The sequence below is a fragment of the Anguilla rostrata genome, chromosome 12 (assembly GCF_018555375.3).
Source record: "Anguilla rostrata isolate EN2019 chromosome 12, ASM1855537v3, whole genome shotgun sequence".
NCBI lineage: Eukaryota > Metazoa > Chordata > Actinopteri > Anguilliformes > Anguillidae > Anguilla > Anguilla rostrata.
Genome location: NC_057944.1, coordinates 26514300 through 26540136, shown reverse-complemented (window position 1 = coordinate 26540136; position 25837 = coordinate 26514300). Strand labels below are relative to the sequence as shown.

Below are 25837 nucleotides of genomic sequence, written 5' to 3'. Positions count from 1 at the left end.
CACAAATCATAGCAAAGAAAAAAGGTCATAAAAATGAATATAACATTATATATAAACATTAATCTATTCATATAATAATTATAAATAGAAAATAATATTCAATAAAATATTAAAATATAATGTCGCATTGTACATTTGTATTTGATATGGGCTTACATCTGCATTGGATGATTATCATGCACTGATTAACTGTTTCCTTTTGCTTACACCACGCCTTATGCTGAAGACAGGAGAGCCGCATCCTTGAGGAAGATAGCAATAGAGGTCGAAAACCTTGTGAAACCTCCCATAACTGTGACAAGCATTAATGACGCTGACAAAGATACAGAAATAGCAGGATCCAGGTCTGAACCAGCTGCTGAGACACTGTTAGAGACACTTTAAAATGGATCCTATTTCCAGTGTACCATCAAGCCCTGCACACACACACACACACACACAAAAGTCTATTTTCCAAGCGAGACTAAATAAGACTGACACAGTTTTGTTGGATAAATATAAAATTTTACTTTAATTTAAATGGTAAATTAATAAGTTACAAGCATGTAATGTAAGGAAAAAGAACTCCTGGAGCAAGAAGAACTCTGAAAGGGGAAATATTGTCCAAGTAAGGATAGTGTTAGAGTCTACTGTAGGCACTAGGCACTGTACAGGTACGGTTAGGGGTACAGTGATTTGAAAAACTAGTGATAAAAAATGAATGCACAGAGTGGAAGTTAAAAAAGAAATGTTTTAAAGGCATCCTGGTTTTGTCAAAATACAAGTGTGGGTGGCTATGCGTAATTTCCTGGAAATTAGAGGTAAATGAATAATGATATACTGAAAAAAATATTTAGTTTCCTCAACTAAATATTGGCGGTACACGAGGTTTATATTTAGAAGAATTTTACCTACCATACATGTTTTTTTCCCCACTGTTCTTTGTCCTTACTGTAGAATGAATGCAAAGATATTTGCGTATTTTCTTAAAGCTACTGTATATCAATGAATTATTCAAGTTAAAACAAATTAAAAGTATAACTACGATCACCCATAATGTATTTCTTCCTCTCCTGCCTGCAGCAACACAAAATCCATACATTGCATTCTGGGAAAATGAGGCAGTGGAGTGGGGTAAAGAAAATAATGGACCACTGTCAGTCATGTGTAAAATTTTACAATATACCAATGTGGTCATTGTGATGTAAAACACTGATACCATGAGACACCACACCATACATGCTCTTTCAATGGAGTAGGTAAACTTAGAACACCCATTCAAATCCATAGCATCTGGCACACCTCTTTATTTAAAACTGGAATCTTTGATTACCAAATCTGCAAAAGACTATATCTATGTTTCAAGAGATTTTATTACGCATACTAGATATACAGTGGGTTGAAGAAAAAATATAAAAATTACATTTGCCCTTTAAGTGTTTTACAGTAAATTGCCTCAGTTTGCATACATTTTTAAAAGCTAAGCCCAATCACAGTAAGCAATTATATAATCAAAACAGCAATATAACTCATTACAAATAGTCATTATATACCTGTAAACCCACAATGTATGATAATACAGTCCAAATAACGCATTAACATATTAATTCTTTTCCCTCCATACAATAAATGCCAAGTCCTTCTGATCTGACAAAATGCATGCATAAATATACCGATGAATCACATTTGCATATACCATTATACGCAGCCTGCAAAAAAAGCATACGCTGAAATGCCTTGATCCACTGCGGTTGGTGTACCTGCTAAATGCGTCAGCTTTGGGTCTGTGCTGGGCTTGTGGTAGCAGACGTTGCCGCTGATTCTTGGATGTCACTGTTGGTTAATCAGTGATGGACACAAATTGTACCATGTGACAACTAGGCTGAAGATTCAGGCATAGGGTTATTGTAGTGGGGAGGCTTTGTGCCGTTTTGCATGGATCAGCTGTAGGTTTCTGAAGACGATAAATACTTATTTTTAAATGTAATGTTTTCCCAGCTAAAAATAATTGTTGTAATGTTAAAAGAAACCTTCTTAAATTGTGGGTGAACTGAACTAATTATATGGCTTGGCATTACATGGCAGAAATAGCCAATTACAGGTACTGTATTACAGTTTTACGCAGTGCAACATTACATGTAATTAACTTTTATTACAGGTACAAAACTCCTTTCCACCCACTGGGCAACAAAAACCCGGCGATGCACATGGAATTAAAGTTTCAGGATGGCAGAGTGGCTTGACTGAATCAGGAAAACGTAGTTCTGTGTTCCCCCTCTCTTCACTCAGGTGTATAACCCATTCAGGATCATATACTACGCCATTCAGAGCTCCATTTTAAGCTCTTCCACACATACGCAAGCCAGCATTTAAACACTGGTAAGCACTGCTGACGATAAACTGTAATCCACTTTGTAAATAAGGACAGGAACCCTTCTTATCTGGCAATGTTCATTTGCAGTGCAGGAAAAAAAAAACGTGCAGTCATATACAGATCAACACGGACAACCAACAACAGCACTGCAAAATGCTCAAAGGTGTTTATCGCTAAGAGCATTCAACATTCATTTTTTCCAGAAGACGTCAAAGAGAACTGTATGCTCCCCACGGGCATCCTGCACTCATAGCTTGCTAAAGCAATGTATTTTTAAAAATGTGATGGACAATTAAAACAGCCAGTCTTTAAGATGCACTCTGATTCACTGCTTATCAATCAAAGAACACACTGAATGCATGCAATACCACTGAATTCACCAGGTGTAATCCCCTTGTTCAGATCACGTAAAAACTTTACATGAAGTTGTGCTAATTTACACAAACCCACTTCTCATCAATCAATTATACTGGAGTATTTTTCATGCTGTGATTCCTTAATTACCACACAGTTTGAATCAACAAAAAAATCCCTCCACACTGTAATACGAAAGCTCAAGTCAGCACGTAAAAATGTGGGCAGCTACTGTGTGTGATTATGTCAGATGTTCACAGGATCCTAAGCTTTGAGCTGTCAACACTTAGTCAAACTTCAAGCGCATTATCCTTCCTCACTTACAGCCTTGAGCTGTAAGTGAGGAGAAAAAAGGAAAAAAAACTCCCCCGGCTGTGTAACTCTCAATAAGCCGAAAGGAATCGAGACAAACAACTAAATTCAGGTGAAGTCTTAACCAGGTTCCCACACCAGGATTTTCCTGCAGGAACACGGTGTGCCGGATCACTGGGTGGCAGGGCGCGTTTACAATGGTAGTCTGTTATTGGCGCAAACATTATTAATTCATTTTTGTCATTCACAACAAAGACAATGGGTCGACTGCACATGCCTTCAGTTTTTAGTACGCAGCTGTGTACTAAAGCAGGTTTCCAAAGCACCGTAACTAACACGGGCTGAGCTGCGTATTGAGTTTGGGAAGGTCTTGATTTCAGCGTGCAGTTAGAGTCCCGTATCAGCTTATCCCCAGCAAGTCCCCTGCTAGCCCCGAAAGTGTTTATGTGTCCCCCGCCATTGTGTGCATGCTCCTGAGAGGAGCTCACAGAGATTTAAAGGTGCAGGCACAGCTCTCCCATACAGGACAGGGACTCAGCATTGTTGTTCTTGTTGTTCTTCTTGTTGTTCTTCTTGTTGTTCTTGTTCTTGTTCTTGTTCTTGTTCTTGTTCTTGTTCTTGTTGTTGTTGTTGTTGTTGTTGTTGTTGTTGTTGTTGTTGTTGTTGTTGTTGTTGTTGTTGTTGTTGTTGTTGTTGTTGTTGTTGTTAATAGTAACGGCACATTTTTAATAATCTATATCTTCTGTTAAAATATTTTCAATTGATTTTTGGTGCCATCTTTTTGTTTCATTAATTAAAATAAACCTGAAATTATTGGTAGTTTTATCTTGAATAATTAAGTACATTTATAACTGGAGTCATATTCTTATGGGCAACATCACCACGCACAATTCAAATTCAGTAATCTCCCTACTGAAATTCACCATATTCAATTTCCTCTCTAGAGAAAGTCAATTCCCTGATTTCAGTTTCCTTAAATCCCTCCACTCATTCCACTTCATACTGAGGCTTTCATACTGAATCTATGCAATTATTTTAATTATAGGGCCAACAACTTAATATAAATGTGAATACTTTGGTTTTATCAACCATTTCAATCTAATTTAAGTATTGTTTTACAAATGATATCTTTAAAAAAAAAAGAAAAGTTTATATAATTTTGATTATAATAATGACAATTGCACTGTTATGGAAAGGACAGTATTGAAATAAGTCATTTTTGTTTTTTCTGCATTTTCAGCAGGAAACCTTACATAATGCTACTGTTCAATCTCATTATTACACCTAACACAAAGGCTAGTTCCCCGTTTATCAGTGTTCATTTCCAAAAATACAGTTCTAGTTCCAAAAAAGTCCAAAGTATTTCAATTCCATTCCAGTTACAATTCTCTTGATCTGGACCTAACCTAGTAAGTACCTAATCTAAATGAGTTCAGTTTTATTTTGGACACATCAACATCATGATTGCACTGGTATATCTTCCTTAGCTAACTTATGAACCAAAGTGAACAAAAAGAAAAAATGTCACTTGATAGGGTACTTCTGCAGACGTGGGCGGCTCTTACCCCAGGTTCAAACTTGCAGTCATCTAATCTGCAGCTACTTGAACTTTGAATAAATGAGCAATGACTTCACAATCCACTTAAGCCAACTGATGCTCTTTAATGATGACATCGGCCCCTCAACGTTCCATGCTGGCATCACCTCGGAAACAGGTTCTCATGAAACATCAGAAAATCAAACTGTCTTTATCACTGAAGCTTCTGCCAAATGTGCCCCAATAAACTTGCCTCTCTTTCAATCTCACTGAGGTCTCCTCTTGCAGCTATGCAAGCTGAAATCACCAGTTGAAATGACCAGCATCCAGGCATCCCTGTCCAGCATTTCAACACATGGGCTCAGTGTATATTGTGCTTAATTAAAGGATGGGTGACACCTGTCTGGTAAAATAAGAAAATACTACCAGCACACTGCTATTATGCTCCCAAGTGATTTTTATTTAACTAAAATCCGTGAGCAGTGACAACGTTTCGAGCATTTCGGTCTTCGTCAGGTAGACCTGACACCTGTCTGGTACCTTCTGCTCTGCACATACTGTCCCTAGCTACATCAGGACAATTGTGTACTGAAGAAGAAATTTATATCAAGGGGTGTTGACGCTGCAAGCTACCTTTAAATACAATTCATAAATGAAATAACTTCATTTCCTTTGCTTCCTGTATCGTACTGAATTGTCTTTTATTTGAGAAGTGCTATTTGAACATGTTGAATGATCTCTGCAGAGACATTCTAGACCAGATATGTGCACTGGTATTAGCAGTTGATGCAATATGACACAAAGTCAGACCAGACATATGCACAAAAAACAGGACATTTTTCATCACAGTTCTAACACCACACACAGAATGGATGAACGAACAGGACATGAGTAAATTCATCCGTGTCCATATAGCTGTGAATAGAACCCTGCAGCTCTAAACCAGAGTAAAGCCCTACAATTTCCATCATTGTGTCTTGGCTTATCTATGTCCATGGTCCTGACTCAATCACCTCTCAGGGCCATTATTTGGCAACCACAAAAAACTATTGTAACAATGCTTTTCAGCTTTTTGGTTTTCTGTAAACTGATTTTTTTCCCCCCCTGAATGTAGCATCAGTATGAAATGGACGTCTGTTTTCGAAAGTTATCAGCTTTTACAGATGCACTCCTATGATACTCTTTCTTTTCATGCTATGCTCTCGGAATGTCTCTAAAGCTTTCTACCCAGCTGAGAATAGGGCACTGACTAGCCTGCTGGGCCTCTGCTCTCCTCCCGAACCCACTTTAGTGTCGGTGGAAAATGGAACATAGTGCCAGTGCTTACAAAAGCAGCCATCTGCCTGTGGACAAGCAAACCAAATCACTAATGCTAAATGTTTTACTGAAATTACTTATAGTCTTTCAGTGCACAGTAGCTTACGATTCCATTTTAGGGGTTGCATGAAGGTCTATGGTGTTACAGTAACCGAAGCAGAAAGGTGTTTTGTTCGGACCCATGAGCCAACTGTTTAGTTAACATTTCTTAATGCAATCGAATAATAACATAAGTCATTCTTGGGGGCTAGTGAGGTATCTACATTGACCACCTGCAAAGAAAGTAACAGTGACGAGTACAGCCTTTTAGAAAGGTCACCCAGACTTGTTACCTTTCTAATGTTACTTCCTTCATCTTCTAGCTGCCATAATTGGACCTTGAGCTCCTGGGCAGAGCGTTTTCAGAAAGGACATTTCAGCTGCTACATTATTGGCATCAAGCATGCCGCGCCATTGGTTTTGTGCTTTTAGCCCTGTTGGTTTTGGTCCATATGGAGCCTTCAGACTCCAGTGAGAGTCAGACATCGTGTCAGGTACCTGTTTTATGGCAGCCTTAAATATTTTGTCACAGACAGAAGCTACACATATATATACTGATCATTTAGAGACTAGAGTCACATGAAATAGAATGATCTGATAAGAACACAGGCCAATTCATAAAGACTTATGTCTTTGATTTACAGTGAACTAGTGTTTTCCCAGTTCCTATAGACCTTCTGTGGAGGACACTGCACTTTCACTGCACATGTTATAGAACTGAATGCATACAGTAGTTTATCAGCTTATTTATCAATGTAATATACCATTATCATTTTAACACAAGTTGCCCTTTGTTTCTTTTTATGGTTGGTTATTACTAAGTTCGTGTTTATGGTTATCATAACCAAGGCACACTCTGTTAATCATTTGTTTAAATCTTTTGCATTAATGAAATTGGTTTCAGATTTTACTTTAAACAGAACTAAACACAATTTACTTCACCGTTATAGGATTTTGTATGCCTTCCTTACTTTTTTATGCCTTTTAACATCTATCTCTTACAGTTTGCACCAGTATGACAGTTCTGCAACAGTGAATCTTTACATTCATTTTTGGCATCATTATAGCAAGTACTTTATTCACAGCATATTATGTGATAATGATAAAACTGTGAGTGTGAGTGTGGCCAACGTTTACTTAAATGAAGTCATTAGTGTGTTTGAACGGAGAAGGACTCAATAATTAATTGACTGTGGTGTCTATGCAGGCAAGTTCCAAACTTGTTCTGACCTTTTTTTAGGAGCACATTCTGTGTAAAATCAGTTTTCCATGTCCTGCCTATAAATTGCGAGCTCAGCTGTTTGGAGAAAGCCATACTGTGTACAAATAATATAAACTATGGTTATTTTGGAAGACAGAACAAGATGGTTTGGGGAAGTAACAGATATGGATTGACACAAGCATTACAATTTTTACAATTTTGCTAGTAATTGATTTTTCCTTTACTGTAAATAATATAGTAAAGAGAAGGGCATGTGTTCCTTTAGGTCTAATAGATAGTTTGTGTAGCACATAATCTAAACAGCTCTACAGTCAAATATAAACATAAAAGAAAATAAGGAGCTTGTAAAATGATACCAATTTTTTGCTCATATGGATATAGAATTCACTGACAGCGCAAATGAAAAGAATATTTACATGGTAATGATGCTGCGGAAATAAGTAATGACATAATGTTGATGCGTACATTTGGCAAGGTTCACAATAGTGCTAATGTGGGTTTGCACAGGGATGTAATTACATAACTACCACCCCAGTTGATGAGACTGAATGGATGGCTGTTTACAGTGTCCCTGAATTTTTTTCTCATGGCATCAAATGAAAGGTTTATTCTGAGCCACTTAAAATGTAGAATATATGCCATTACTATCCCTGCCCTTCAGGAGGCTTACAGTCCCCCATCTGAGGGCCAAAAGGCCATTGTGACAGATGCTAGAAAGAACCCATGGCATCATGGGCAGTGATAGAGAAGCCTATCATAGTGAAAGAAAAGCCTATCATCATCATCAAACCAATCATGTAAGGACACATCTACAGTCAGCGAACCCGATCTGGCCTATCAGGAGAAGCTATGGGCAAAAGCAGACCACTTCCTGATAAGTACATAGGAAGGCTTTTGGCTTTCTCAGACCAAGGCCTGGGACGGTATTTTATGAAGTGGGATTAGAGAGTTAACGGGTTAAATTTGGGAAAATCTTTCCATTGTATGAAATCTGATTGGACAATAGTTATTTGAAAACATTATTTGAAAATATTAACGGCCAGTTTACTCCTCAATCCTGAAATACAACCCAGCTCTTGTCTACCAGATACAGGCATTGCCTCTCCAGTGAGGTCTCAAGCATGGCCAACATAAAAACCTACTAAGACCTCTCAGACCACATTAAAAGACGGAGGGAACCAGCCTTGACGGTTAATGTAGCACCATAGAGGGACTGTCAGTCTGTACCAGGATGAGGCAGTGAAATGCCATGTACCTCCCCGAGCTCTAATGTGCATTAGTGTGCTTCTTACCTGACAGGGATGGAGATTGTATTTGATGGTGTATGTCTTGGTACACTGTGTCCTCAGCATACCCAACGAACCTTCTGCCACTAATATGGAGTCAGAGAGCTTCTGTGCATTTACAGGAAACAGCCATGAAGGATGGCAAGTCCTCCTATTAACGGAATCTGCCCTGTGATTAATCTAACTCCACAGAGGTAATGTCCGTCAGTCCACACTGTGAGTAGGAAAAGTACAATCAGGACAAGCTGTCCACCACAGCCTTGCAGTACTGAACATTAGACTGTTTCTTGCCAAAAAGGCAAAACTTGTTTATTGAGTAATCCCTGGGTGGGATTTCTGGACCCTCATGTTTAGAGAGTTCTGGGTGAAATACTGAGTTGGCATCAGGATGCCCCACCCTAGACTTGGGGACAGATTAACCACTGACCCAAGGACAGGAGATTTTAGCCTTTTAGCCTTGCTCAAACAGCAAAGCAGCCATAGGTATCATGACAACTCACTGGTGAGAATCTGAATGGGAAGTTGTTGAACAGGAGAGCTCTACTACTGAAAGCCAGGACTCCATCTAGAAAGTGAAACTCATTTCATTTCATAGAACAAAAATTATTTTATGCAGTTTTTAAAGGGGGGGGGGGGGGCAAGCGACTGTTTGTTAAAGCTTGCTAGTAGAGTGTTAATGCAATCCAAAATGGTGTGATGGAAAGATGCCTAGAATGTTTATAACTTTGCTGATAAATGTTGACAGAAAAAACATTAAAGAAAAAGGGTTTACAACCCAGAATTTGTTTTTTTGTGTTAGTGAGCCAGTAAAGTTGGAGAGCAGCCACTTGGTTCAGGTTTCCTGTAGCAGCCATGGTTTAGTATGACTGCTGTGGCACCTCGGATTATGGAGTAAGTCCTACAGCTTGACAGCAGTGTATTCTACCTGTGTTTTCATCTCCTCGCTTACTGACATCAACAACTGGGTGTCCAAACATACAGACTAAACTATTTTTGAGTATGTTTACAGCACTTTTGTAGACTCAGCAGATAACGTACATTCTCTGTAGTCAAAGCCTACTTCTGCTTCATAAACACTGTGCATGTAGCACATACACTAGTGAACAAACTACAAGCAAGGCTGGCTACCAGCAGTACTCACAGGGCTAGCTACTAGCCTGGCTAGTCACCAGGAAGTCATGCATGCTAATTGGAATATAGAGGTTCATCAGTAATTATTTCCATATCACCAGTGGTGCTAAACTGGTCTGCCACAAGGTGCCACTGTTCTGAAATGTTCATTGATGGTTGTTTATTCCATAGATTTCATATCCATCTGAGTATATCTTGTTTTTTATTTGACAAAATTGTTGCTTAGGTTTTATTCATTCACTTTTTGTAGATGTGTATATATAAATATATCTTAAATGTACGGTTTCACCAAGCCTGCATTGGATTTTGTATTTCATCACGATACAAATCAAAACGATCAAAATTAGCTGAAATTTGTCCATGTTACAGATATCTTAACACTGACATTTGATCATTTTTTGGAACACTTTGAAGCCATTGTTGAGAATATTATGTTCTAGGAAACTCCTAATTTGATTAAGGCTGACTTATTTCTTCCTCCTACAAACGGCCACAAAGTCATCATTAAAATAACAATTTTGATTTGTCGATTTTTAAAAATTGTTCTATTCTCCTGGCAACCATGAATATTATAAGAATTAGCAACTAAATATTAAGGAATGCTGCAATCAGGTAGGCCTGCTATAGTACCTGGCAGTATGAAAAATAAACTTGTCCTTTAAGAGAATATTTTGTGCAACCAATCTGACATATGAAGTGGACCTTCTTTGACATTATGTGAAAATAAATTAGATTCGCAGCTTACCAAATCTCTCCTGACTGGGTGCATGCTGGTCTGGGTACCATAATTCAGCTTTCACAACAGCCCATTTTTAAGTGTCTCAGCCCTACATAAGCAACTGATTGTAAACAGCCCACTCCAAAGCTGAGGGAAAAAGAGAAGAATGGATTAAAAAAAAAAAAAATTAGCCAAGCAGGTCTACGCAGGCTTTGCTTAGGGGTGCTGAACTTTAAAAACATTTCCATCGAATCATATCAACCTATTCCTGGATAGGCAGACATTTTTACCCTTTTCATTTATCTCTTTGCATGTTGGAAGCAACAGCAGCCTGGTGATGCTGTAAATAATTAAACAGGACCCTGACAGACAGCGTGTCCTCAAATGAACCACACAAAGTAATGCTAGCTCAGATCGCGCTCCGCTCTCATTCGGCTTTTAAAGGTTTCTGTCTCTTTTAAAGAACAAAGAAAACAAGAAGCCATTTATGTTGTTGTTTGCCAGTATTACAAATGCCACTGATTGTAATCAGATGGTCTGTTTAATCACGGAAGTAGCCTATTGCTTTTTTTTGGGGGGTTTCTGATAGACGGTGTTGTCAGCACAGACTATTGGGACAGCTAAACTGAGTCAGAGAATGAGTCCCACTTATGTCTTCCAGAAGAAACCACAGCAGCTGAAATCAGAGAAGAATGAGATTATTCACAAGGGCCAACTACTCTGCACTGAGCTGGGCCGTTACTGCCAGCAACCTGTAGCTTGTCCAGCTCCTCTTTACCAGCCAAACAAACACATACCAAGAACCACGTCATCTGACCGTAAGTACACCAGCGTTTTCAAAGCTTCGCAAAAAAAAAAACTACAGCATGTTTAATCTGAAAGACTCAAATGTATCTATTCATTTTTTATAAAATAACATCAGGCAACAACAGATTTCCCACATTTATGTAAAAGCCTTCTGTTGTAAATGTGCATTCAACCCTTGTAATATTTTCCGTGCAGTAACAAAGCCCAGTTATCCAGTGCTGGACAGTGCGTACTTCTAACCAGATTTATGAACTCCTAACAGCTACTATCACATACATCATACACTATAAAGTAGGATAAATACAAGGGAAAGCTTTGTGATGCTTGTTGTTTCTTTAAATGACTTCATAAAGTTTTTTAATGAGCTCGACAGCTGGACAAGAAATAGCATTTTACAGTAACGCAAGCAAAGAGAAACTAAAACAGTTTGTAAATGATTGTGTAAGTAACAAGTCTCTAGGACAGAGGAAACCTTGGTGGGATCATTTTCAGGGAAGTAAGAACTTCCTGGTATTAAAAAAGCTAACTGAATTCTGCAGAGATGGGACTTATCTTATATTTTTTTCACATGCACTTACCATGCCATTTGCATAGGTAGGTATATTGGTTTTAACAGTAAGATGTCTGGCATTTATATTCATATTTAACAGAATGAGTGACGTGTATTTTCCTTGATTAAATATTGATAAACTCAAGAATATTTTGTCTTTGGGGAAATGTACTCTTTCATAAACAGGTATAATAGTTAGTAAAGTTTTCAATTTTGCTATATTAAGACAGTTAGATTCAATAAATAAAAAGTTTCATATTAGGCATTCCACAGAGGGGTGGTAATGCTCAGGGCCTGGTGTTGATGAAGAAGGGAAAACATGTGGAGGACAGCATCTCATCTGCTCACAGTTTAGATGTGATGCTGAAGGATGTCATCTTTGTCAGAGTTTTTCTGTAAAATCTTGTGCCCATGCATGTTCTGCTTCACGTCAAACTGCCAAAGCCGTATACAAAGAAGGCAAATCACGCTGCTGAGGATTCAAATGCATTTGAAACATGGTGTAATTTGTATGGTTATGGCTAGAACCAAAGCAATAAGAATTACCTGAACTGTGGACAAGCATTTAGCCCTTGTTTTTCACCAAATGTTGTGCCTCACCAGGCAGTGAGTTCACTTTTCTCTTGCTTTAGTATTCAGTGTTGAATTATAGAGATGCGACAACAGAACTATTTTCAGAAATTGTTTCGCTTTTGTTGCAGTATGCCAGGGTCGGCTTTCCAAGGAATCACTTGTGAATCATATACTTATAGTTACTGTTTGTCTGTTACCGACTGAAACATCTGAAGGTAAAATGTGACAGTGTATAAAGCCTGGGAGGTTAGCGTATATTTTTCTTAATATATTTCGGATGGAGGCATTCACAGCATTGAAATCATTAAACATTTTACTCTGCAGATCTACCCTGCACCAAATTGCTTGGCTTTAGAGAAATACACTACATGGTTATGCAAATCAATTACTGTTACTTTACTGAAATATTAGCATTGATGCTATGCATGTGTGTGCATTTGATATTTGAAGGCGTCATCACAAGGGTTTTGGATGTGACATGATTAATATGTGTTATTGAATATCATACATTTTTATCAGCAGCATGTAATGAGCAATGTTCTGTGCACCCCCCACCAAAAAAAACCCACTTCACTTTCACTCTGTGCACTCTAAACTGATTGTATCATTCGCAGTGCCTGTGATTCAGCAGATTGGTGAAAGTAGAATACTATGTGAATGGTGATGAAAACTATAGCAGCATTGCTACAACCAATCCTCACATGTAATGAATTACTGACAATCCGTCCTTTCATCCCTTGGCAAGCTAAGCCCCTAGACATTTGCTCTTTTTTTTTGTTGCTCAAAATCCATTTACATGCATATTAATGTCCATCAATGTACATCAATGTACCCCCTTTATGAAAAAGCACCTTCATAATTTTAGATTTAACCATTAGATGGCAGTATGGCGTAGTAGAAAGGAGCTGAGCATGTTAAAGGATGGAAGCAGGTTGCAGGTTTGAGGCACAGCCACACCCATTAGAAATTCACTATACCTGAAATAAATGTGCAGGTGTGTTTATGGGAATGTGCACACAAAACGGATTCCCCATTGTGGGAAGACAGCCCCGGACCATAAAACGTTAGCCTCGGAAACAGGATTAGATTTATTTCTGTAAGACACGCCAACATGGCTGAGTGTGCACAAACATGACATGTCATTATGACGGACAGCAGCAACACAAATGGCTCCTCTTTAGTTTTCAAGCTTGAATTGGAGCGTGATTCCGAATCTACAAACACAGTCACTCCTGCGTACCTGTGTGTGGTGCTTGCTTTCACTAATCACGGGATACTACTCTGGACAATGGAAAAGTATAAGAGATAGCCAAGGGGAACAGATGAATTTAGTGGCCTTTCCCCTTTCACCACCGTTGGTAAATTAAGGCAGAAAAATGCATCCATGAACTTTGAACTAATAGTCCACCTCCTCTTCAGGGAGAAAAAATTGGAGCATTACTACTTCTAGCTCACCCAGCAGGCAGTCCTGACACCAACAACCGTTCTGGAAAGCCCTTCCATCACCTGTGCTGTTGTATTTCTCCGTAATATTCCTGCTTATTTTATGTTTTTCGCTGATGGTATTAAAAGTCCGTCCTGAAGGAAGTGATCTGTTGTTACTGCCATTAGCCACATAATGCCACTGCACTGATGTAGACAACATCAGATAAGGGCTTCCCAAAATGGCTCAGCTCAGGACCCACTTAATGAGCAAATGTACTGTGTGACCTGCAAAGCCCGACTTTTGTTCAAATATGGACTGAGAACATCAGAACAGCAGCACCTATGTCACGTTTAAGTGCTGCAGTAATTCATTTGGCTGATGGGGACATTAGTGCATGAAAGTGTACAATATACGGCATGTTTTTTTTTACATTTTTGTTTTTCTCACAGCCCACAAGTGGGTCCTGGCCCTCCGGTTAAAAACTGCTGTTTCACATTACCTACTTTTAAACAAAGGATAATTGAATGCATGTTAAAATGACTCAATAGCTAATGTTTTATTTTAGTTCCACATGACAAGCTAATAGCATTTAACCCACATTACCATGCTAGCCAGTGAGCTGCACTATTTTTTGCTATTTCTGGAGTCCCTACCCACCCCTTTGATTCAATCATGTTTAGGGCAAGACTATTTTGGTCAGGGGGAAGCCAATATTTAACAGGGCACCTAGGTCAAATGAGAAAGCAGTAAGGCCAAAATCAAATTTTATGTCAGGGGAATCCAGGCCAAAAAGCACGCTGTAAAAGCACTCAGCCCATTCATACAATCGACAGAGAAAAGAGCACTGTTTATACCAAAAACATTTATTTTTACTATAAAACTAAATATAGCAGGTACTGGTAAGTGCTCAGATTGTATGTCAGTGGCTGTATATTTCTGAACATACACAGAAATGTAAACTAATATTTATGATTACATTTATATACATTCAATGTATATCGTAGTATACTATGTATACTATACACCATTTATATTAATACTTTGCATTGTTATCTTTGCTGTGACATGGATGTTGCCGTCAGATTTTTCATTTTAACCACAATTAAAATATGGCAGGTATCAAGTTCAAAGTAAAACTGATTATGGTCAGCTGCACCAAACATTGCGTCAAACTCACGATAAATGTCAGAAGTCCTACTACAGGACGGAATTATATTTTTAAAACTAAGTTTAATCAAAAAGCATGAAGTCCCAATGATACAAATCACTGGGGTACTGACGACCATGACATTACCTCAAGGCAATATTGACAACTCTGAATGAGTTTCGGGTTAAAATTCTTTCGAAACTTTTTTTTTTCTTTTGTTCAGCCAACCAGCAGTTTCAGTCAACCTGATTTCACATTTCACAAAAAGCACCATAACAGACTACATCCTGTGGGCTCTATATAGTGGGAGAACTGTTTCTATGAAGTGGAGGATAACAGACTGTATCCACTGGGAGGTAACTGGCTCTCTACTGTGTGAAAATATATTTTACAACAAAATCAAACACTAGATATTTATAAAGGAAACCACATAGTTGTAAATTTTGTATTTGACAACATAAAATATTTGTCATAGCCTCCAAGATTTGCCAACAGTCCACCACACTCTAAAAAGAGTATATCCCAACCACAAATTTTTAAATAAGAGGGGGAAAGTGGCTAGGGCATTTATTTTATTGAAAATTTTGCCAGATTATAATCAAGCTCCAGATTCTTTTTAGGTAGGCTATATGAAAAGCATAAAGTATGCAAGTGTTAGCCAGGCTCCAAAATTCTGAACATACAGATCATACAGGAAATATAACTCAAGCTGTCAAATTTTAGAGCTACATGAGATCCTACCCAATCACCACTAATTGTCGTAGTATGAAAAATTGTTTGGTTTTGTCTTCATCTAAACACTGAGACACTGTCTGAATTCAGTAGGATTATGATAAATCACCCATCCCACAAATTTTAAGGTCAGCCTTTTTCCTTTTCTCCTAAGAAAAACAACACTGCTTCCTCGGAACTGAATTACTAAGGGTTGGTATGCTGACGCAGCTGACTATTATTTCAAGGCTTGGCAGTGATTAATTCATGATCAGTAAGTCTGAGCCTGACACATAGAGACACTGCACCAGTCGTTACAGGAAACAGTGTTACTACACTACGTTCCAATTTACACAGGTCTCACTGTAAATACAACTTGTGCTCAGAAACTGTTTTTGTGGAAAGACAAGGAGAATAAAGGGTTTACCTATGCATGTAAAGGTAGACACTATCCAAAAGGCCACATTTAACACATAAATATTACTTTTGTGCAGGCAATGCAAACTCTGCCACCTGCCCACCCTGAGTGTAGCTACGGCCAAAAAGCACCACCTCATGTGACTCCTGGCCACAGACTCACTACATTTCAGAGAAAAATAGTGAGAATGTAACAGAGGGATACTGTACACAGAGCAAAAATATAAATGAGGAGGGGACCTGTAAGATCAGGGAAGGCTACTCTGCTTCTATGAGCATGCTTTGGTACTTTAGCATGTGTCTGCTGCAGGCTTTTAGTATCCTTTATCAGGTTTTTTGTTGAACATCCTTTATCAGGTTTTTTGTTGAACAATGAGGCAGGGATGCTGTATGGGGGCGGGGACTGAGTCAAGACATTTCCAAGGGCCATGACTGACAAGGGCCCTCAAAAAAAACGCACGGTAATTGCGCAGGGTGGGGTGGTGGGGCCCAGTGTGTGAGTATGAGATCTTTTCATGGGGCCCAAAATTCAGGGTGGCACCCCTAAATGAGGTGCCTACAATGTGATGCCAAATGCAGAAAAAGCACTGTGTACCAAATAGCATGTCTCAGTGTATAATTAAGCCCACAGTAATTGCTAAGCTAATGATTCCAGAACTCCAATTTCACCCATATCCACAAGTAACCATTCAAAAAACTATGACGCACCATGTCTTTAATAAGAAAATACTAAGCATAATTCCATTTGAAATAAAAACTTCGTATTAAACAAACTTATTTGACCTTTAAGTCACAATGACTATGGCTTTGAAATATATAGGCAAAATATTCATCAAAAAGCAATTCACAAAAAGGAAAATTATGTTTATCATACAAGGATATTACTATCCTCACATCCTGTCATCCAAAAACAATGTAAAAAGGAACCAAAAAACAATACACAAGCATAAAAATATACAAGCACACAAATACACAAGCATAGAAATACACAAACACACAAGTACCCACAAATAAACAAACACACAAAAACAAAACCTAAGTGAAAATGCAGTAAAGGGTCAAAAAGCCCAAGTGTTGAAACATGATAGTGGAAGGTAGACATGTATCTGTGCATTTCTAACAGATTAGGGGTTAATGTATTGTCTTTATCTGATTAATGGTTATGTTATGAACATGAACTTACATGTGATTCAGTAAAGGGTGATACAGCCTTGTGTACATTTTTATTTAATATGGAGTTAAGTCCTGCAATGAATTCCCTGCCTCTTCACTTACCAGAGGAAAGCGAATATTATATATATACACTTAAACAGAAAAATGCAACAATAGATGCATTTTATCAATCTATCTATTTTTAGGAGGAGGAAACTATTCCCAGATTTATTAAAGCACCACTGCAACCTTACCCTGAGGGCCAGTACATTAAGGAATAAAAACACTGTAGCCATCTATTCTGCCAGTGCAGAGGGAAATAATGCACAGTGTTTTGTTTTTGTTTAGGGGTAACTGCATTCGGAACTCACATATGAAACAGAACACATGGATAAAATCCACTATCGTTCAGTTTGCCATTTTTTCACAATCCCTAAACTTTAACAGAACCATTTTTTGGCAATCCCTATAAACTAATGCAACAATTAAGGCAGTAGCAACACAAAGCCATGATTGTATTTTCAGTGAACATTAGCATTTTCCATCCCTGTGAATCTGCCTAATCCGTAAAAAGACTAAATGGGAGCAGAAAGTGGTTGGAAGGGGGTGATATAAATGAGAGGACTCCAGTTCTAGTTTTGACATTTTTTGTTTAGGGAAAAAAATGTTCCACAGAAACAGATGTGCTTATGCAGTTGTTTTGACACCAGATTTTTTTCTTCCATTGTTTAGCGCTGTGCTTTTTTCCGCATTACTCAGACTTCCCCAAATGGTATTTTGTGAGAGCAGTGTGGACCACCGGAGTGTCACGGCACCCCCAGCTGTGATCCTTTCAGAGAAATCGATTAAAAAAGGGAGCACTGGCAAACATCTCTAACGCACACGTGTGTCATTTCAAGATACATTTCAGACATTACAGTATACTTACCTAAAAGCAACAATGAAACTGTATAACCAGTCTGATGCTGCCTGCTACCACATGTCATACAAGACATACAAGACAACTCACAGTTGTTGTTTTATGTAAAACTCATTTTACATTTTTTAGACAAATTTTCCATCTCCTCCCGTAAAAGACTTATTTCCGGTCCCTAGTCCTCCACATCATCACTCTCACTAGTCTCACCAGCAGTGGCCATCTGAACACACCATACATGCTTTACACAAGGGACACTAAAACATTATGCTACAAAATACAGCTCCATATATTGAAGGATATACTGTAATACATTGGATAATACTTGAATATATGTATGCCCTCCAAATACTGCTTTATTCAATGCATGCCAACAAATTATATACTCAAGAATGCCGATATATAGGATCTCCATATATGTATTTGTTCTATAAATGTTAATGTAGATATTTACAAAAGCAACCTCCATAACTTACCAGCATTCTAGGGTGCAGCAGCACAAGCACTGGGCTGAAGTTCTGAGCTCTAACGCACTGGTATAGCTCACCTCCACACAAGGCATGATATGCTGACATAGTATATACGGACAGCATTCACCACCAGATTAACCCTTGTGTTGTCTTCATATTATGTATGCACCCCGTGGTCCACACGGTCAAAAATAACCCTCCCTTGCCAGACCCCCTGTGATAAAGCCTTTTCATTGAATTGTAAACCCTCCACACAAGGCTTCATATACTGACATACAGTACTGGCACAAATTATGGAAACACTGTGCTCAAAGAAGTTTAGTACACTTAAAACTTAAACTTAAAATATCTCTGCCCTTACTTCTGTTGTTTCTCAGAGCCATTTTCACCTGTAAAAATGTATTTATGTACGTATGTAAACAGTTAGCTTCTTGATCACGAGTGGTAATGACATAATGTGATCATCAGTCATTTGAAATAAAGTATAAAAGCCAAAAAATGCTAGATTAAGCCTTTTTGATCTAATGATCAAATATCTCATTGCTTTGATCATACTTTCTAAGTAAAGGAAAAAATATTTAAGAGTAAGGGTGACACAACCTACGTTGGGCCAGTGGGTGTACACAGTACAGCCTGTATGCAGTATGACACACAGTCTATGAGCATCTGCAGTTCAGCAGCAGATATGCAATACCCGTTTTCCACAAGAAAGAGGGGAAATACAGTCTTGCATCTCAGGTGGATTCCTAAAAGTCCCATAAATGCTTGATTAGGCTCAGGTGTGGTGACTGAGAAGGCTCGGACATATCGATAACATAGGTGCCATGCACCCCACATGGGTTTAAGATGAGCACTCTGTACCATTAGCTAACCAATGATACTGATCTTGCCTCCTATATGTACAACACCACCCAAACCATGCCAGGAGAATGCACCCCACATCATTACAAAGCCACCAGAAACAGATTTCTCTTCACTACCTGTAGCTGTTTGCATGGGGTCTCTGTTTGCCTTGATAAAAAATCTTTCATAATGAAGTCATTTTTACAGTAAACATTTAAATCGCTGGATTGTGTGTGTTTTGTCAGGTATAACCTTCTGGGCAGTTAGCCAGTCAGGTAGAAAGCCCAGACAGCTAGCTAGCCAGATAGATAGCGGGCAGATTCCTAGATAGCTGGCCCACTCTGTGACATTTCCAAACTCAGAAAACTAAAGAATAATATCTTGTTTCTGCTTTACTGTATGTTACTAGATCTTGTTTCTGCATGACAACTGGCTGAATATTCATATACATTAATTGAGCGTAACCAATCAGATTACAGCTTACCATGCTTAGAATAGGCCTATTTCGTCCACAGACATTAAAACATAGAGGTTTATGTCTGTAACAGAGACTATTAGAAAAGATTAGTTAATAACAGGTTTAAAGGCAACTGCAGTTATTATGACAGACTAGATAATAACAGAGCTATAGGCAAGATAGGAAACTGCAAAGAAACCACAGATGATCAGCAGAGGAATTAGAGCAGAACTCTAACATTTCAGGTAGGTTTGCTACATAAGAGAAGAATCATTACGTCTACGTCAGAGAAATCATTGAAAATTATTTTCAACTAACAACAGGCCATAATATAAAGAACTAAGCCTCAGCTTGCTGTATGCAGTGGGATATACTCAAAAGTATGTGGACACCTGACATCCAAAATCTCATCCAAAATTAAGCGCATTAATATGGAGTTGGTCCACCCTGTTGCTATAACAACCTCCACTCTTCTGGGAAGGCATTATACGAGAAGTCGAAGCATTGCTGCAGGGATTTGCTTCCATTCAGCCAGAAGAGCATTAGTGAGGTCCGGCACTGATTGGGCAATTAGGCCTGGCTTGCAGCTGGCTTTTGAACTGATCCCAAAGGTGTTGGATGGTGTTGAGGTCAGGACCCTGTGCAGGCCAGCCAAGTTTTTCCACACCGATCTCGACAAAACTATTTATATATCGACCTGCCCAGGCCAGACCAGCATGTGTGCTTTGCGGATGAGCAGTCAGAGAGACCAGCATGCATGTGCTCTGAAGAAATTATCAGGATTTTTGGAAAGAGGACAGAAGAGCAGTTACAGACACAGAGAGTCTGATACATCCTAAAAACACAGGCTGTCTGGAAGAACATCTGAATCATCAGACGCTAATCCCACTGACCTGAACAGTGGTGAGCAATTGTTTTTTTCCCCCAACCACTTTCACAGTACATGCAGAGGGCCAAAATAGACAAATAGTAATGAAATGAAATAAAATAAATTCATACACAGGATAGTTTACAGGTTTCTTGGGACACATCGTCATTTTTGAAAGATATATTGTAAGGCCATTCATCTGGTGGCCCAGAGGCCAAAGGCAGATGCTACAGGCATACGTTGGCCCCTCTGATCTTTGAGAAGGAAAATAAATGTCATTCAGATGCATAAAAACTTGGACTATGTTCAAGCCTGCATCTCCATTGTGGGCGTACTATCAGTTATTGACTGAATGAGTAACCATCATCCATATTTTAAGATGTCAATGCTATTGCATGTTATTGCATATTATTCATATATTTTCTGTGCAGCATTATAAGTAAAAAGTGGAAATGTTTGGCACTGTGCATTTTAAAAAGTAATCTGAGGCGGGGGGAATGCTAGGTCTACAATATTAGAGTGGTCATTACAAGCTCTGAGACGTACAGCATCTATGACACAGATCCCCTATCTCCCACTTTTTAAGCCTGCCCACATGATTAAACCAAATTAGACCAACGACACATCATTTCACTCCCACAGAAAATACATTCAAGCTTTCAGTGATGGAGACTCCATGCTTTTTCAGAATAATAAGAGAGATTCTAATTTCAGCCAGGCAAATATATTTTCCAGGCCCTTTAGAGAAGTGTCTATTCAGGTCAATTTCACACGTGTCAAATTTCATAAAGATTTATAAATTGCTAAATCAAGGGTAAAATGGTAGTCTGTTTGTTTCTCACTGCAGATGAGACAGTTTGTCATTGTTCATAGGAAATTCAATACTGAGATCATTAATATAGTCAATCTGTTTGACTGTCAAAGAAAAATCACCCTCAGTTCTTTCAAAATGTCTTTTTAGACAAGATGTATTTCCCAAGACCCTATAGAACGCACTGCGATAATATGTACTCACAGTACATCATCAACAAATGAATTCCAAAAATGTTCAAACATTTTATAATGGAAAATGAGCATCCCTTGATGTTCTCTTTCCACTCTTTTGTTGTAAGAGCATGAAAAAAAATACGCTATTCATAAAATCATAATTTAACAAATATCAGAAAAGTGATGTTGAGAAAACTGGCACCAATGCACACTAGACCCTATAACCAGGCTATTGCAGTTTAAGTCTAGGCCATGTCCTAATCTGGTCAAGGCCAGGAATCTGTGCTGGTGGCACACCGTTGGAATCAACCTGCCAGGGATTAGGTAGGTGGGCACAGACCCTCCAGTTTCTGCTACATTATTGCCTCTCCATGACAGCTCAAGTGTCCACAGGCTAACAGTTATTGTCAGTGAGAGTATGTCGCCACATACTTGCTCTTCTGTAGTCCTGTTTGTGACCAGAGGAAGGTACAAGCTTGAGAGCGATGATATATTTGGAACTGTAGAGCTAGAATGTTTAGAAACATAACACATTTTCAACAAAAAATATGAATCCATTTCAGTGACACAGAGAGGGTTACTATAATTTCAATGTGCGGAAGCTGTTATTACTGAGCTCAGGGAGGACACTGTGATTCATTTTATATTGCTACTAACCACGACAACACCACAACACATAGAACCCCTCATTGCTAAAACCATTACAGAACTACCAGAACCGTTCACTGCTGGAACACCATTACAGAACCACCGGAACCCTTCACTCACTTAAAGTCTATTCATTCATCCAAGTGGCCTGGTAGCCAGAAAAGTGTATACAGTTTGATTTACAGCAAGATTGAAATGTGCGCTTCACTCTCAGCACTTCGGAAGCTCCCAACGTTGTAGGGCGTTATCATCTTGGAATATCACGAGGGAACAGATTTTGCACCCCAAGGTGACCCTGGTCTTGTAAAATGGCTTCATATTTCTTGGCTGTTATACAGCCATGCAGTGCAATCATCAGACCCAAAGACTCTCATAGATGGCTACTCGTACCATTGCAGATCTACCACCATGTTTAACAGTTGGCAACAAACATTGTGGGTTGAAGGCTTCCTTTGCCTTTCCCCAAACACAAACCCCTCCCAGATGTAGGAAAAAAGAGTACAGTAAACGATGACTCATCAGACTAACTGCTTTTTTCCATTGCTCAGGCCTCCAGGTTTCATGCTCCTTACACCAGGTTATGCATCTTTGTACGATGGATACATTGGATAAAACTAATTTCTGAATGGCAGCACTGCTATAAACACCAGCTCTGTGAAGCTCACAGTCTTTGTCTTTCTAGTCTTTGGTGAAACTGGATAATTGTGGTGTTGATCCAGTGGTCACTTTTGAGGCCACAGTTTTGGGGTATTTAGGGACTATCCTGTTTAAGTGTCCATCTGTCCCAGTGAGTGAACTTAGACTTCTGACCACTGTTCCTCTTTGCCAATGCAGTTTGATGTGTTTGGCATGTTGTCATAAAGTTCAACACTGTCCCCCCTTCTCCCATTAAATAACTTCTGTTTTTCTGATCAATGTACTAGCAATTCGGGCACAAACTATGTAGCCTCTTTAGAATTCATGTTGCGTTGGAACCTCACATGGTGCAGATAGTCAGACATGTCCTTTTCCATGTGTGGTATCTGTTATGTTGTCCAAGCTGTGTGTGTGTGTCTATGTATGTGTGTGTGAGATCTTAGTTCAGCTTCAGGATTCTAGATGCATAAGACAGAGGACATACTTTCTTATTTTACCATTAAAAATAATTCTTAAATCCTACCCTTTGTCTTTAGTGCATATTTGTTCCTGTAACATTTCACTTGTACATTTAAAAGCAGTATTTTATGCTGTAGTACCTTTAACTTTCATACTGCAGGAATCAGTCAAAGAAGCCACTAGAGTTACAATGTTAACCTCAGTTTAGTTAAAGATTGTAGAAAAGTGTGGTTTGTGGACACGGTTTCCTAAGGGCAAATGCACGGTTAAATTAGAATAGGCCATAACATTTGCAGATTAAACTGATGTCTCCCTCTGCTGTTCCTTGTGGCAGGTGACATCAGTTGGAAGGGGATGACTGAGCACATTCATAACATCAACGTCCACAACTTCAGCAATTCCGTCCTCAAGACCCTAAATGAGCAGCGCAACCGCGGGCACTTCTGTGATGTGACCATTCGGATCCATGGGAGCATGCTTCGAGCCCACCGCTGCGTGCTGGCAGCCGGGAGCCCCTTCTTCCAGGACAAGCTGCTCCTGGGCTACAGCGACATCGAGATCCCCTCCGTGGTCTCGGTGCAGTCCATCCAAAAGCTGATCGACTTCATGTACAGCGGCCTGCTGCGGGTCTCCCAGTCCGAGGCCCTGCAGATCCTGACCGCCGCCAGCATCCTGCAGATCAAGACCGCCATCGATGAGTGCACGCGCATCGTCTCTCAGAACGTCGGCTCGAGCGGGGCCAGGGGGTTCCCACTCAACTCCGGGGAGACGGTGGATCTTAAGGCCCGAGGGACCCCGGAGTCTGATGAGTCCTGTCCCGGGAGCGACATCGAGCCCATCTACATGCACATCCACTCCAAACAGGGCCTGGAGCACAAGTCCCTCTTCTCCTCCTCCGGCCTCTCCCTGCAGAATGGCTCCCAGGACCAGCCTTACTGCGGGGGGGGCATCCCGGGCGACAACAGCCCCTCCCTCTCCCTCCAAAAAGAGCAGCACAGGCAGGACCCTATCCATGAGAGCACGCAGCAGCAGATGGAGAGACTCCTCTGCAGCCCCGAGACCACCCACTGCCGAAAGCAGTCCCGGCCTGTGCGCATCCAGACTGACAGCGTCGACGCCGTACAGGACGCGGACGAAGACTACGACTGTTTCGGAGAAGAGCCGATGCAGGGCCTGGAGCACAAGGAGGAGGAGGAGCCGGTGGATGTCACCGACCCGATAGAGAGCGGGGAGAGCGAGCCCAAAGGTGAGAGCTTCGACTCGGGCATGAGCTCGTCCATCAGCACCGAGCCCGACTCCGTGGAGCAGCAGTTCGTGGTGGGCTTCGCCCGAGACGGGGGCGCGGACGGCGCGCATGCAGAGGTGACAGAACTGCTCTGGGAGCACCCAGCGCAAACCGACATGAAAGACTCCCCGGAGCAGACAGACGATGGCGAAGACGGCGGCGTGCCCCAGAGCAACATCAACGACAAGATGGTGCTGCAGCATCCCATGAGCCCGGTCATATCCAAGCTGATGCCCAACCCCCAGCAATACCTGCGGCAGCCCGCCTCTCTCGCCAGCAACCTGCGGATGCCCCTCACCATGACCAGCAACACCCAGGTCATCAGCACCACCGGAAACTCTTACCTGCCCACCCTCTTCGCGACGCAGTCGGCCGGAAGCACCAAGCCAGTGCTCTTCAGCCTGCCGCAGGCTCTGGGGGCCCAGCAGAACCAGTACGTGACCGTCCCTCCTCCCAGCATCCCTCCATACACCACCCAGCTGCTGACCCAGCAGGCTTCAGCACAGAAAACAGGCCAGGCTGGTGGAGCCACCGGACAGGGAGAGAAGAGGCCGTACGAGTGCCCCCTGTGCAGCAAGACCTTTACCGCTAAACAGAACTATGTCAAGCACATGTTTGTGCACACCGGTGAGTAATCACAACGTTTTAAAATCATGCAGAAATCATTCAGTGTTGTGTCAAGCTGTGCCCAGATTTTACCCTGTGCCTTAAAGACCCTATCAAGGAGCATTCACCCAATAATTATTTTTGTTGTTAATAAAAATAATCAACATAAAAGCAGTCATAGAAATAGAGCCCATACTGTAAAAATACAATTGCATGTCTAATTTTCTACTGAATGGCTAATTGACACATCCAATGCACTATTTAAATACGCTACATTTAAGCAACTGCATCATGGTCAGCTAGACTTTGTGTTTGAATATTTGGATTCTTCTACAGTTTTCAAATTATGGTTCCTTAGAGTTTGAAATCGTAAGTTTTTTACCTGGTGATGATAATATCTGATGCACACGCCCTGCTCCACACTGTCAGACATTAAGGCTTACAATGAGGCGGAGAGAGACTCAAAGAGCTACAGAACTCTGTAAGTCTTTCAAAGTCTTCGCTGGCCGCACAGTGGCCTCCATAACCAGTTTCATCTTTGCCAAGTCGTTCAGTTTTGAGGGACAGCCTGATCTAGATAGTGTCCACGTGGCATGATATAGATGTCTAC

The 25837-nt window shown here is 40.1% G+C and overlaps 2 protein-coding genes across 6 annotated transcripts in view; one reads left to right on the top strand and one right to left on the bottom strand.

Annotated features, from left to right (window-relative positions):
- Positions 1-25837, top strand: part of LOC135235957 (zinc finger and BTB domain-containing protein 20-like) — a 76838-nt gene that overhangs the window by 28407 nt on the left and 22594 nt on the right. The window contains exons 2-3 of one of the 5 annotated variants that reach the window (XM_064302051.1): positions 10934-11087; positions 23671-25248. In XM_064302051.1, the coding sequence (XP_064158121.1) occupies positions 23691-25248 (1558 nt within the window). In that variant the 5' untranslated portion in view covers positions 10934-11087; positions 23671-23690. Of the gene's footprint in view, positions 1-9871; positions 11088-23670; positions 25249-25837 lie in introns of those variants that run through there. The other 4 variants (XM_064302049.1, XM_064302053.1, XM_064302048.1 and 1 more) reach the window with 4 other exon arrangements.
- Positions 1-25837, bottom strand: part of gap43 (growth associated protein 43) — a 124242-nt gene that overhangs the window by 94852 nt on the left and 3553 nt on the right. The gene's annotated exons all lie outside the window — the stretch shown is intronic.